This window comes from Plectropomus leopardus, chromosome 17 (assembly GCF_008729295.1).
Source record: "Plectropomus leopardus isolate mb chromosome 17, YSFRI_Pleo_2.0, whole genome shotgun sequence".
NCBI lineage: Eukaryota > Metazoa > Chordata > Actinopteri > Perciformes > Serranidae > Plectropomus > Plectropomus leopardus.
In genome coordinates this window covers 19,382,581-19,396,501 of record NC_056479.1, presented here as the reverse complement: position 1 = coordinate 19,396,501, position 13,921 = coordinate 19,382,581, and the positions used below count along the sequence as shown (strand labels likewise).

Below are 13,921 nucleotides of genomic sequence, written 5' to 3'. Positions count from 1 at the left end.
TGAATCGATGTTTTTACTCATACGTTCCACTTTGTTCTGACTGAGTTTGTGCTTTTGCAAGAAGTCAGAAAAGTAGTTCTTGTTTTTTTGACAAAATTGTGTCATTGTTCTAATAAACTAAAATGTCTGTTTGTATGTCTGTCCTTCAGTTTTCTCAACAACCTTTCACCTGACTGTCTTCACCTTTGGCAGATGTATTACTGGTGATAAAATGCAGTGTCGAGTGCAAGTTCTTAAAATCTACAGGTCCAAGTCCTTTTATCTGTACCTTATGTACATAATGTGTAGTATAGGGGACCCCAGTAACTGTTACACTGTCGAACGGCATGCTGGGTACACACTTTGCTGTCCTTCACTTGCTACAGTAAATTTAACAACAGATGAAGAAAAAGATAAGAGAAGTTTTTTTTAGGTATAGTGCCTCTGCTATAATATACTGTGACATACTCTGATATCGCAGTATTTTTGCTATGGACTTCAGAACTACTAACAATTTTGTCTATGTTGATAGATACCAGTGTGGTTACGAGGATGGTCTCCTAAGTGCCTGACACTGACCTTGTTGGCCCGATCGGCGTGCTGAGTTATTGTCCTCCTCTCCTCATCCCATCGGACATTGGACTCCTGCAACTGCTTCTCCATTGCCCTCTGCAGACGAACAGCCTCCTCCTTTGAGTCACATGCGGATGTCTGTAGCTCTGCAATTAGCTAAAGGTGAAAAGAGGAGAGACAGGGAAAAATTAATTAAATTAATTAATAAAATTTTGATTTTAATTCTTGATTTGACAGAAAATCAGCAAATGGACAACTGACCACATAGCGTTAAACCCACTGGTCAGTGAGAAAATGACAAGACAAGATGACATACTGGAATAATCTGCTCTTGGGAAAGTTTTTCTAGTAAAAACACAACTTAGAAGTTGCCTTTTCCTTGCTAATGCTCGAAAAAAGTGACACATTAAAACGAGGAAAGTGCAGATAAAACCTGTTGCAAAGGTGCTAAATGCAAAACATGTTCACTGCACATAATGCTGATTTGCTTCAAGTTACTGGTCAAACAAAATGACTCGAGTCACATGGAAAATGCATTTCACATTCGTCCTGGATTTCTGCATAGCAGTAACGATCACCTTGAAACATTGCTTTTTCCCAGAGTCTCATGTCTTGTGTCTTTTTTGAGACGAGACAGAAAACACAGAAAAAGCACAGAGAGAGAGAAAGAGAGGAGGGATGTTTAAAAAAAAAAAAAAAAAAAAAGACAGGAAGGAAAAAACAACTTCCTTTTTGAAGAGCGGAGTGACTTTGTGTTGGTGAACTTGCGGTGCACACCAAGATGAAAAGGAACTGCCTCGGCTTTGAAATCCTCCAGTCAAAATTAACATTCTATTTAAGCCACTGTCAGGGAAAGGCAGAGGAAAGATGAGAGAGGAAAAGAGAGAGGGAGAGGAAGGGAGAGAGGGGGGAAGAGAAAGAGGGAGACAGAGGTGGTAGTGGTGGGGGGGCAGTGCCGCTGCTAGCTTTGGGCTAGACAGATAATTGTTTACCGTGTTCAAACTCTGGAGGACTAGCCCTGCTGGAATCTGCACACTGTGTGGGAGTATGGGAGTTAGAGTGGTGCGGGTCGACCACATATGGAGGGAGCGAGAGGGGGAGACAGCAAGAGGGAGAGACAGAGATGAGAGGGAGATTAGGCTTATTTTGTCAGCGGGAAAGCCACATGAAAGCAACAAATGACACATTATTATGGGAACATCATTTGTGGGCGTAATAATTATTCTACAATATGGATTCCCTGCATCTGCTGGTCTTTAGCCCCAGGCAGCGGCGGCACTCTAAACTAGTGAACTCCGCTGTCTGTCTTGTTATTCCTGTATATACTGTATATACACACCACAGCACCTTTTTCTGTCTGATAGCCAGCCAGGCCTTTTTAAGTCGGTAATTGGTCTGGTGAGACTTGTCTATTTCCCCAGCCTGCAAGCATCTCTGTTCAGGGCTAAAGGCAGGCTTACCTCTCTGTGAACCAGAGGTAAAAAAAAAAGGAGAATAGAGCAGGTCTGGTGTTTATTCACCTGTTTGTAAACAGAAAGGTGAATAACTAAGGCCATGAAATGATGGCCACCATAGGAAAGGGGATGCTTTGCAATAGTACATGGAAAGACTTTAGAGTGAGAAAACATGGTGGCTCATGTTGAAATAGTGAAGCCTGGTTTCAGGTGACAACACATAACAAGTGAAGTGCTCATCATATTACGACATTAACAGATGTTTTGCGCACTGGCATGCTCATCGTGCATGAAACTCCATAGTGTCATACACCAAAACGTTGGAGGTAAACCTGTTAAATGATTTTTTTTTTTTCGATTAATAGGAGGATTTTAATAGTTAATCAGGAATAATCACATTTTTTATCACATAATTTCAATTTCATTACTTTGCATTTCAAACAGTTTTAAAGTCCACATTGGCAGGGTAAAGGAGTTCTGCAAAACTGCATAAAGTGGGCATGTCTGTAAAGGGGGGGACTCATGGGATCCCTGTGAAATGACCATGCCGTTTTTCTTTTGCCAAAATTTAGCCTAACTTTGGAGCGTTATTCAGTCCCCTTCCTGAGAAGTTACATGACATGGTTGGTGGTACCACTGGAATCCTCAGGTCTTGTAGTTTCATGTGATACCACCATAACTGTACAGCCCAATTTGTCTAGAGGCAAGCAACATGTCCTCGCCTTTACTACATTGTTGGCAAGGCGACTTACACTTCTTATATGGAGGAAGGTTCAACCTCCTACTCACAATAAGTGGTTGAAATACATTTTACTGTCCATTAGACTGGAGAAACTTTGATTTTTCCTGAAAGGTTCCCTTCATTCTCTTGAAAAAACTTGAAGACCTTTCCTAAACTACATTGCTTCTTTGACCACATGACTAGGATGTGACGACTGAGCCTCCTTGTTTGTTTTGTTATTTTTTTCATTTTCCCCCATGTTTTTTCCATTTCCATCTGGTTATTTATTCTTAATTTTTTAAAATCTTATTTGTGTGGTTTATTGGTTATTTTGATGTCACTGCATCCCATAAATCCTGTCATATTGGCTGCCATCAGTGTGATTTCTGTATTGCCTTTATTTCTGTTACAGTCTCCATTTGGGGGGTGGAAAGATAAGGGGAGAAAACATGGAAAAAATTGAAGAATTCTTGTTCGCTGTGTGATTTATATTCCTCGCATTGTTCTTCTGATAAAAAATTTTCCCAAAAATTGTTTAGGTCTCCTCAAACTCCTTAAGGAAATATCTGTCTCTTTTGCCTCTAAATGCTCCAACTACTGCTCACCAGATAGTTTGTTGAGGTTTTTCTCTGACAACCAGAACCACAACAGTAAATCTGCGGATATTAAAACCAAAACAAGGCCCTTATAAACAGTAAAGTGCCGTGCAGAGCTGAGATGCGCTCTAGAGTTTGGTGATGATTCTCTGTGGGTTCATCCCTGCGATTAAATAAATATTGTAACAGATCCTATCTGCATAAGAGGTCACATGTGAACACTGTTTGTGGAACTTAACAACCAGAACTGTGCTGAAATCAGTGAGGTATATTTGCATATGGAGTGAACTTCAACCTCTTTCTTCCAGAACATGGTACTTCTCATGCACTGTGCCTACTGTGGCAAATTCCCTCCACCTCCTACCTACTGCCACGGTGAGACGGTCAGGGATGAAGTAATGATCTCCCACCAGTACCACAGCTACCACCCACTATAGCCTGATCATTAAATGGGGGACGAGAGCACGGCCCTGTTCAGTTCACAGGTCACTAAGGAGGACCACTCACAGCTAGACGCTTAACGCACAGGATTGGATTGGAGAGACACTAATTAGGAGAGTTTGTGTGTGCGTGTCTCTGTGTGTGTGAATGAGAAAGAGAGACAATAACAAAGACATAACGTGCAAGGCCAAAGAATGTGCGTGTGCATGCATATTAACGTATATTCTTACGTCTCAAGTCCCCTCAGGATAATGTATGGCGTGGTATGTTTTTAATTGGGTTATTAGCCATGCAGTTGAGCTCAAGAGCGATGCCCCCTGTCAGACACTGAGGGGTTAACAACTGGGGTTAGCCTTTGAGGTTCAAAGGCCCCTTGTTTACATTTGACTGAGTTGCCCCAAGGGGTAGGCAACAAATCCCCCTCCTGTTCCACCTTTACCTTTTAAAACAAAGCCGCCCAAGCCCACGACAAATAGCCTGCATTAATCATGCATATTAATGTTTGCACAAAAACCCACACCTTCAGCATTACCCTCTGTTTAACGACACACTTCAACAAAGGTGTTGAATTCGGCGCACAGAGGTTTTTCTTTAGTGGCAGAGAGAGTGTTGTTTGTTGAACCTGAGCCAGCTTTGTGTCCCCAAAACAGAGGATTAATCACTTGTTGCTTTGTCTGCGGCGGCGTACTGCACAGCCAAAGCGGGCAAACATGGCTGAACTTTCGCACAGCATCCGACTTCTTTTGAAGTCGAGCATTGTGTAACCTAATAAGCTACCGTTTTCTCACAACATCTGCTTGTCAACCTCGCTTTCAACTCTGTGCCTTTGCCAGCCAACCAAAAATGGGGGGATTTAAAGAGGAGAAGAAAGAAAGAAAAACAACCCCCTCCCCAACTCCCCCATCCCACCCTTTGAATCTCCTCTTTGGGTAACGAGGTGCAATTACGGCCAAATGATTGTGATATTTTACCCTGCAACATAATCAAGGAGAAAACTCTTTTCTTTCTGTAATGTAAACACTACTTAGGGTGTTTCGGATCTTTTAACTGGTGAGGTAAAAGCTGTCTGAACTTTCAGAGACATTTTGCTGAATGACAGAGTGTGTCCTGGGAAGTTATATTCCTGGTTGTAGAGAAGAATTACCTCAATCCTAAATGGGCTCCTTTTGATGACACAAGCAGTAATGATCAACATATGGCCCTTGATTAGAAGTGTGGACAGATGATGCCATGACATGAGGAGGAGAAACAGGTAAGGAGTAAAGGGGCACTCGAGGCACAGGAGAGAGGATGGAGGAGAGGAAAACACCGGTGCAGGGGACAAAATTAACAGTGTGATGATGCTTTTATACCTATACTTCTGCAGACTGAGTGCAATTTTTTTTCATTTGGTTTGGTTGGCACTTTAGATTCACTTTTCTCAAGCGCACCAAACAGATGCCCCTGAAACGGTCGCTCGCCTATTTGACAGATTATCCGAATGAAACTTGCCGACACTTTCTGGTCTCAGAAACAATGGAGCAGCACCATATTATGTGGTCTTGGGGTTTTCTGGCTTTGCTTTCATCTGTCTAACAATCAAATATTTAAGAAGGCAGCGAACAATATGAGCAGCTGACAAGAGAGACAGTTATTGTGGAATTGTATTCTTCGAATGAGACGGCATACATCGGGGCTATAGCGGTATCACAGAGACGTGGGCTGCTTTTGTGTCTTCAACAGGTTTTCGATGATGGGTGGGATCGCTGACAGTAAAGACAACACTGAAAGAGTTAAAGAAAGGCTCAGTAAACTTCTCCTTAAGCAGATGCATTAATCTATAGGTAGCCCCTTTAATATAAAGCACACAACAGTCCAACTTCAACCGATTACAGAACAAGTGGGCACTCCAAAGTAACCGATACAAGGTAAATCAAGCATGTGTGGATTACAAATAAGCATGAATTGTTTTTTTGACCACTTGGTAGCAGCTAAACAAGCTAGAAACACAATGTTTATATATATATATATATATATATTAATACACACACACAAAAAGGAGCTGAATACCACATCCAGAGCATGTCTATGATTCAGGGCTAACAATGGTACCCTGGGGTGAACCACAGAGTGGGCTTCTGCAACAAAACTGCGGGTTTGGACTGTGTCATCATCAGTAACTGCCACATAAGTGCAGTGCAGAGCGGCGGTGATAAGCTAACCAGTGGGAAACACACACAGGGACTCACATGCACACATGACCATCAACTAAAACAAACAAAGATACTCGGGTTACAACATAAACAGAGAGCGAGCGTGACATCAGTCTCTGCTCAGGACGCCATTATTTCACTGTATTTTTACACAGCAAAAAGTTATTTGCTTCTATTAAAACAGTTACCTGTCAGCACATTCAGGAGACAATGAGCAACCTAAGCGTTCATTTAAAGTTGTGTGGCCACATGACAAATGTAATTCTAATATTTGCACATTACACATCTGTCGGTAATTTGCTGTTACATAAAAATACTGAGCAGAGCAGCTTTAAGGGTAAATATATGTATCATCAAGACATCCAACATAACATGTTTGAAACCTGATAACCTGTCCTGACTTCACACAGTTCTGTTTGAGCTACGAAGGAGAGCCTTTCACCTCTTATACCTCTGAACACAAACATGAAAGATGGAACAGGAACAGTAAAGAGAAAAGCCAGACAGTAGAGCTTTAGATATTCTTAATGCTATACGACCTATTTTATGTGTAGATTTATTTGCCTGCACTCTGCCAAACTTCATGCCAAATAGGGGATGTGTGTGCGTGCACTTGTGTGTTTGTTCATATCTGCAGAAGGGTAAAGGTCAGGGTGGCTTGCGGTGTGTTCAAAAGTCTGTGTGTTTTCATATGTGCTTCCTCACCTCTCCCATCAGTACATTTGTCCAAAAGAGGAATATAAACTGAAAGAGGAGAAAAAAGAAGGGGAGAAGAGAAAACTGATTACCTGGGCAGACTTGGCGAGCTTCTGACTGTACTCCTTCTCAATCTGCTTCAACCTGCTGTTGGTCTGCAACCAGAAGGGAGAGGCGAGTGTGAGAAAGAGATATGCAGACAGACAGATAGAGACACAAAAAGAGAGAGTTGTGAAATTCAATCTTCTGTTAGGAAGTGCACACACAACTACCCTCCCAACCTACCCATGCTCACGCACACACACACACACACACACATGTTGACCTCTGCCTCTTGGCAGTGTGTCCCCATGGCGCAGGCCTGTAGCCCCTTGGCAGAGCGCCAGTCCCAACGCTCATGTGTGCCAGCAGGTAGTGACGGGCATGGCGCACAGTGGGCACCACTCCCCTTTGATCCCCTGCCAACAATTCATCACTTAACAAGAAAGGGGGGTGGGAATTAAAACATTGCTGCCAATTAGCTATAGGGAGGAAAAAAAGAGAGATGATCGGGAGAAGCTGGGAGACACAACACGGCGGAGACAGAATAGGAGTGAATGGAGATTGTTGTTAGGAGTTTATTGAGCGGCGCTCGTCTCTTTGTTTTTGGTTGTTTCTCTGTGGGAAGTTAGCCAGCTGGAAGCAGAGACTACGAGTGCCTAATACAAGATCTGCCTCCGTTCAGCTAGCTGTGTTTTGATGCCAGAGTTTCAATGAGAGGCTGAACAGTGGAGTGAGATAATTAGGTGTGAAGTGCAGGAATTCGATGGGGATGTCGATGGCTGCCTGCATGGTGACAAGGTCTATACAAGTATTGTAGAGAGAATAAGGCTCGAATTAATGGGGGATATAGGTCATTTTTCTGAAAGGCAGGCAAGTCTTTTCAAGGGATGTGGATCGACTTAAACTCTGAAAACCTGCTCTCTATACTCCATATTACAAAACCATTGGCCGACCAGTGACAAACAACAAAGTGTTTCACACCTATTGATTTTAAATCTGGAAAACTTCTATTTCAACAAATGTAAGAAATACAAAACACCAGTTACACACGACAATGTATTTAGAAAATCCAATTTATACATAAAAATGCCCAAATACAGACCCATAAGACACACACAAGCTTGACTCTCTTGTCCTGACAGTCACTGACAGACAGACAACTCACTAACACACAGGGCTTCATTGAACGCACCCCTCGCAAGCCATCAACACCTGAGCTGCGTTTGGACTCTGCACCCCATCCAAACACTTCCCGACAAACACGGCCGCCCCGCTCTGAGCGGACACACCTGTCACCACGGAAACACAGAGCCATCACCAAGGATACCGGCCTGTCTTCCTGCGCCAGGAGTCTTTGAGTGGCAGCCCGCTCGTCCCTAGGGGCCCTATAGCAGCTGATGAGAGAGGGGGAGACAAAGAAGGGTGTAGAAAAGGCAAAAGAAAGAACTGTGTGTGGGAGAGGGGGCGCAAATGGAGTCCTTCGATGTTTTTCTTTACAGCTGACACATTTGTTGCCTCTCTTTAATGCTGCCAGACTGCTTCAGTTTGACTGAAGCTGAAGTTACACTGTGGTAGTTGGTATTAGACTAATAATGGGAATGGGAAATTTTATTGGAAAATTATATTAAATGTATATTTCTATGTATTAATCAGATAATTAAATTATAGCTGATAAATAGCACCATTGATAGAAAGCAGACTGCATTAGGTTTACAAGGGTAGAATCTACACTCCCCATTACAGAAGGTGATAGTACACCTTTAAAGTTAGTTATTGAGGTGCCAAAAAACACAAAGAAGAATAATTATAATTGCAGCATGCTGATTAAAGAGCTGAACATCTTGTCACCAGTTTGACAAAGGTCTGATCCCTGACCGTGCGACTATGCACCAGATCAAGCTTCCTGTTGCTGTTGAACAGGTTAGACGTAGCGCTGAAGGATCGTTTCCAGAGTGTTAGTACAAGCTAACACAGCAGCAGCGGCTCACATCAAACACTTTAAACGGTCCCAACAAAAAACAACTGTCTACCAAAATAATCATGTGTATGCAGATTTTTTTAAACACAGGCAAGCCTACAAAAAATACACATTAGAGTCCTTTCCCACCACCAGTAGAGCAGAGCGGTGTACATGGCTCTGCAGCAGACAAGTACTGACACATTTGATACCACGGACAGGCCAGAAAATAAGTTAGTAAAAGGTGAAAGAAGCATGTGGGACAGTGAAAATGTTTCAGTGGGTACTTGTGTATGTTTCCATCGATGCTGATCAATTGAGCCGGGTGTGAACGCTGATTGTAAGCTTTCCCAAAACATCAAAAAGCAAGATGTCCGTGGGTCTTTTTGAATGAAAAAGGGCCTAAACTCACACCAAAAAGGGCTCGACTCTGCTGTTTAACTCATAGCCATTAGGTAACGCTTGCTGTGATGCCACAGTTAGCCCTGTCACTGTCCCCGGTGCAGAGCTCACACACCCACAGCAGTCGACCATCAGAACTATTCTCTGTTTTTGTTGTATTAACAATGGTGACGTCAGTTAGATTTAGTTAGGTCAGGGGTATAGAATATTAAATCATCGATTTTTCCACAATGTCTTAAGCTTTCTTACCCTAAAGTGTGCATGTACCCCAGGATATAAACTTTTTAGTAAATTACAAAATTGGGAAATAAGTGGTTATCTTATATGTAAATCCATATTGGACATCCCTGAAAAAAAAAAATCAACAACACCAAAAACCTTTTTTTTTAAGGGATAAGAAAGAATGTGTCTTTATCGTGTCAGTGAAAATGTTTGAATCAGAGTAATACATCAGCATCACCTTTGCAATTTACTGTGAGGTAATGAGGTGGGAGTGTGACTCTATATGCTGTATGTGACATGGCAGTGGAAACATATGGCCATATTGACATGCAAACAGGCTCAGATGTTTCATAAAAACATAAAGAGCTTGCTACTAGCCTATTCCTTTTACCTACAGTCACTTGGGGGAATTTAGCAGGAAGCATTATACAACATCATGCATTATACAGCTCAACCATCTAAACACACAATGAAAATGGCTGGAAATAGATGAAGATATGGATAGTACATGCAAGGAAAAATAGCCCAACAGGACTGTGACAAATACAAAGGGAAAAATCAGAGCTAAATTAAAAGCCCAGCCATATGTGTGTGTGTGTGTGTGTGTGTGTGTGTGAGCACTTTCAAAGAGACTACCTGTGCCCTGCCAAAGGCATTTTTGTGCTGAAGGCACTTTGAGGCTGTATCAGGCTCTTCAATCGCCTCTTAATCCTAGCTGTGTGGAGTGCGGCTGCTTTGAAGTATGTGTGTGTTTGTGCATGTGTACTGGTACTTGTGTGTGTGTGTGTGTGTGTGTGTGTGTGTGTGTGTGTTAAAGAGAGTGGAAGTGGATCTGAAGGCAAGGCATGCACCGCTTACCAGAACTTAATTAATAATCTGCAGTGGGAACCAGGCCAAACACACACACACATAGACACATACTGACACGTGCACACTGAAAAAGGGACTGACGGGAGTGGTGGAAAACGGGTGACAACTTTTCCTCTCTCTCTCAAACACACACGCACTAACAGGTATGCACACAAGCCACACTTATTCAAATACAGACAATGGACAAACAGGACACATGAAGGCCAACCACACAACCAGAGTTTGATCTGTAGCCGTTTGGAAGAGAAATTTGCTCAAGGTGTGCAATCTGATTGTTTGGAGTGGACCGCTGCATTGTTGCTAAAGGAGAGAGAAACCAAAGTAAACATTTCTCAATAGAGTAATCCTGCCAACACATGATAACTTCTGTGTGTGTGTGTGAGCGTGTGTGTGTGTTAAAGTCAGTGTGCCTATTTCCAGCATTTTCAGAATCTGTTCAGTGCAGTCTATAGTCCTGGACAGGATATTGCCTCCATATGGCATTTTTCTCCGATATGTTTCCAATCATCTCACATTGCTAAAGAGCAATTATGGTGTTCAGCATCGTCCTAAAGCTGAACTCTGACAGAAGATAAAAGACTGACGCAAGGGTGATGTCATTCCACACACAAGGGACACAATATGACGGCCGACTGACAGGCGATTAGGTAAAGGGCAGGGATGTTTTTAAGTACTCACACTATTTCGATGGTCGTTGATAGTGTCACCCTGCACACAACACGCTGTGTATTTCACACTGGGGAGTGGTTTTTAGGGTTAATTTCTCACAAACTAACAAAAAAAACATGATTTCAAAGAGAGGCTTTGCTCCACGAAGCCTTCACTTTTAGTGGCAGCAGTATTTGTAAGCATTCAAAACGATCCTCTGTTCACCACGCATGTCTCTCATGACAATTTGAGTTCAATCTGCCAGCGAGGGAGAGCTGGGAGATGTTATTTGCTCGTTTGTCTGTAATCATTGCTGTCTTGCTGTGCTCGTCTGTGTATCTATGTGTATGAGAGAGAGGGAGAGAGTTGGTTCTGTAATGACAAGAGACTTTATTTCCATTTCACAGTTTGCCATCACTGCCTGTCAGTAGTGATTCTCTTAATCCCTGCTGCTGACTGTCAGTGCTGCATCAGACGCAGTACAGAAATAATGCATCATGGGTATACACACAGGCAGATAAACATACATCAGACACACAGACACACAACATACAGGATGTTCAGTGATTACACACTCAACCAGCCAGTTCTCAGTATCAGAAAACCAATTACATCCATTACCATCAGTGTGAGTGGGCTTAACATCTAACCCCTCACCATCAGGTCAGGAATAAAACTTAGTTTGAGGCAGCGAAGGCTTAATGGATGGAGCTACTCGTAGAATCACAAGCCTGTTTTACAGAGATCACGCTATAGGCCCGCTACAAAGTCTTTCTTTAAGATGCCTTTGCACTATTACACAGAACCAAATGATGGCAGGATGCTGGTCCAGTGTGTGTATTTTATAAACAATAACAATGGCATAGCATGTCAATATCAGTCATTTACTGTCTCTATTTTATGGCAGCTGATCTCGTCCTCTGCTTTAAGGGTAAGGAGTTCTGACTGTTAACTGTTAACGTTTTTTTTTAAATCTCCCATGATGGGTCCCACACACGTCCTTTTACCCAAACCTCAATGTGGAGCTGTTACTACCTCAGTTGTTGTCTTAAAGATGAGACAACTCTGTCCTCCTGTTCCACTATTGTACCTTGTATACAGAACCACGAGGCAGCAGAACTGTGTGATATTCCCACCTTGAATAGGCTGTGTAAAATGGGCTAAAGATTACTCGGTCGACTAACTTTAAAACCACAGAAGGAGAGTGTAATTCATGCTTCCTATGTACAGAGCTTTTCGGAAACAGTCACATTTTTTTTGCTTTAATGGTCCATTGGTCCCATGTAGAGCCAGTGTTTGGTTTGTCCACTCTGGGCTACTGTAGAAAAACATGGCAGACTCTGTGGAAGTGGACCCACTCCGTATGTGGCTATAAACTCTCATTTCTCATTCTAAGGAAATTAAAACACAAAGATTATTAGCTTCAGAAAATTAAAAACGCATGAAAACATAGTAATTTCTTTAATATCGCAATTCTGCCAATGGCTGCCTCTGAATTCCACAAACTGGACCTTTAAGACTGTAAAGTTATGACAGCAACAATTTTGCTAAAGAAGATGTTACTTTTTTTTTTCATTGAACTTTGAGAAAACTGTGATGAAATTCTGTCTTTCTGTCTAGGTAGATCTCGCTTCCTATCTATTTATGCCTCCATCCCTGCTTTGATCAATAAGTCTGCCTGATGTTCAGATGTAGGATGACTGTGAGTTGAATTAGGAACTTAACCCAAAAAACAGAGCCCAATATCATGGTGTCCCACTTAAAACTCCACTTCAAACCAAAGTGTAATCTATAGCGTGCAACAAGATGGGAGCTGCCTGACGCCATGTTTTAATGCGATTGAGAAAGTGTGTCGCTTCCCTCCCTCCTCTTGGATGACTTCAAAAAGTGAGCAAGGGAGCTGTGTGATGTTTTTTTGGGACGGCAGAGCCTTTACTTTGACTCTTTCATCTGCTGGGTGACTCACTCACTCTCTCTCTCTGCCGCCGGGCCCGATGGTGCACTGAGGAAACGAAGAGCTCGGATAGGTCTGGGCATGCGTACGCGCGCACAAACACACAACACATGTTCATACACAAGCGCTTTAATGTGAGTGAAGCGGCTATGATGTAAACATATACCAACAGAAGACACGTAGATCCGATAATCTGAGTGCCCAACACTAAACATCCTGAACTTAACCTCTTTCTCCCCTAAAATCTGATCCTTCGCTCTGCCTCCCCCATCTCTTTGTCTCCCATTTAGTCTGTTAGTGTGAGGTGAATGCGGGCCCTCTTTGATCATCCCTCAGCCTGTGTTTCTCTCCTCCTCTTCTAATCCATGACTGACTGAATAATGTGATTTGGTGTATCTCCAAATGGCAGAAGACCAACCTAATAAGTCAGCAGTGACAGTGGGCAAGAGAGAAGACGTGACTACGACAACAACAACAACGACAACAACCTCGTACCACCATCTTCTGGCTGAGAGTGAGAACGGTACGCCCACTGACGCAGAAAGTACAAAGGATCAAAGGAGTGTGAATGAGCTCAAATCAATGTTTTATGAAAATGTTAACGGGCTCACTGGAGCATTGTAGTAACTGTCAGATCTCCCTGGTCTTTCTGCGTTCTGAGTTTAAAGTTGACACTTCTCTGTAGTTTTAGGAGGATAAACAGGTTCGAGATTTGATGTCTTTACCATAGCTTTATTGATAATGTATCATCGCTGCTTGTGGACATTCTCTTTGTGTCAATGTAACTGAGGATCCCTGCTCGTGTGTTTTATCAGTGGCATTGCTGATGTTGCCTAACTTTTATTAAATGTCTTATCAATGGAGTCAGGCTTGAGGAGCACAAAGATAAGTATCACTTTTAGTTCAGTTTTCTATCAGAAATGTATGAGACTTGATTTATACTGCACCATTTGTGTGAGAGTTTGTAAATAGACGTTTTGATGTAGTTTTGCTGCTGTTAAAACTACAGTTCGTAACTTTTATGAAAACAACTTTGTCATATTTTGTAAAACTTTTACTTTATGCAAGGGCTGTCAGCATTAACATGTTAATTGTGATGCAATTATGGTCCATAATTAAGGCGTCAATTTGTTTTTAATCGCATTAATGACTGGCCAACATTCCTGTCTTTAAG

At 42.3% G+C, this 13,921-nt stretch overlaps 1 protein-coding gene across 2 annotated transcripts in view; it reads right to left on the bottom strand.

The window, feature by feature from the left end:
* The window catches only part of cep112 (centrosomal protein 112), a 132,259-nt gene that overhangs the window by 32,326 nt on the left and 86,012 nt on the right, over positions 1-13,921 (bottom strand). For both annotated transcript variants that reach the window (XM_042505151.1, XM_042505152.1), the window contains exons 22-23: positions 6,745-6,807; positions 559-708 (exon numbers count right to left, since the gene is read on the bottom strand). In XM_042505151.1, the coding sequence (XP_042361085.1) occupies positions 559-708; positions 6,745-6,807 (213 nt within the window). The remainder of the gene's footprint in view (positions 1-558; positions 709-6,744; positions 6,808-13,921) is intronic.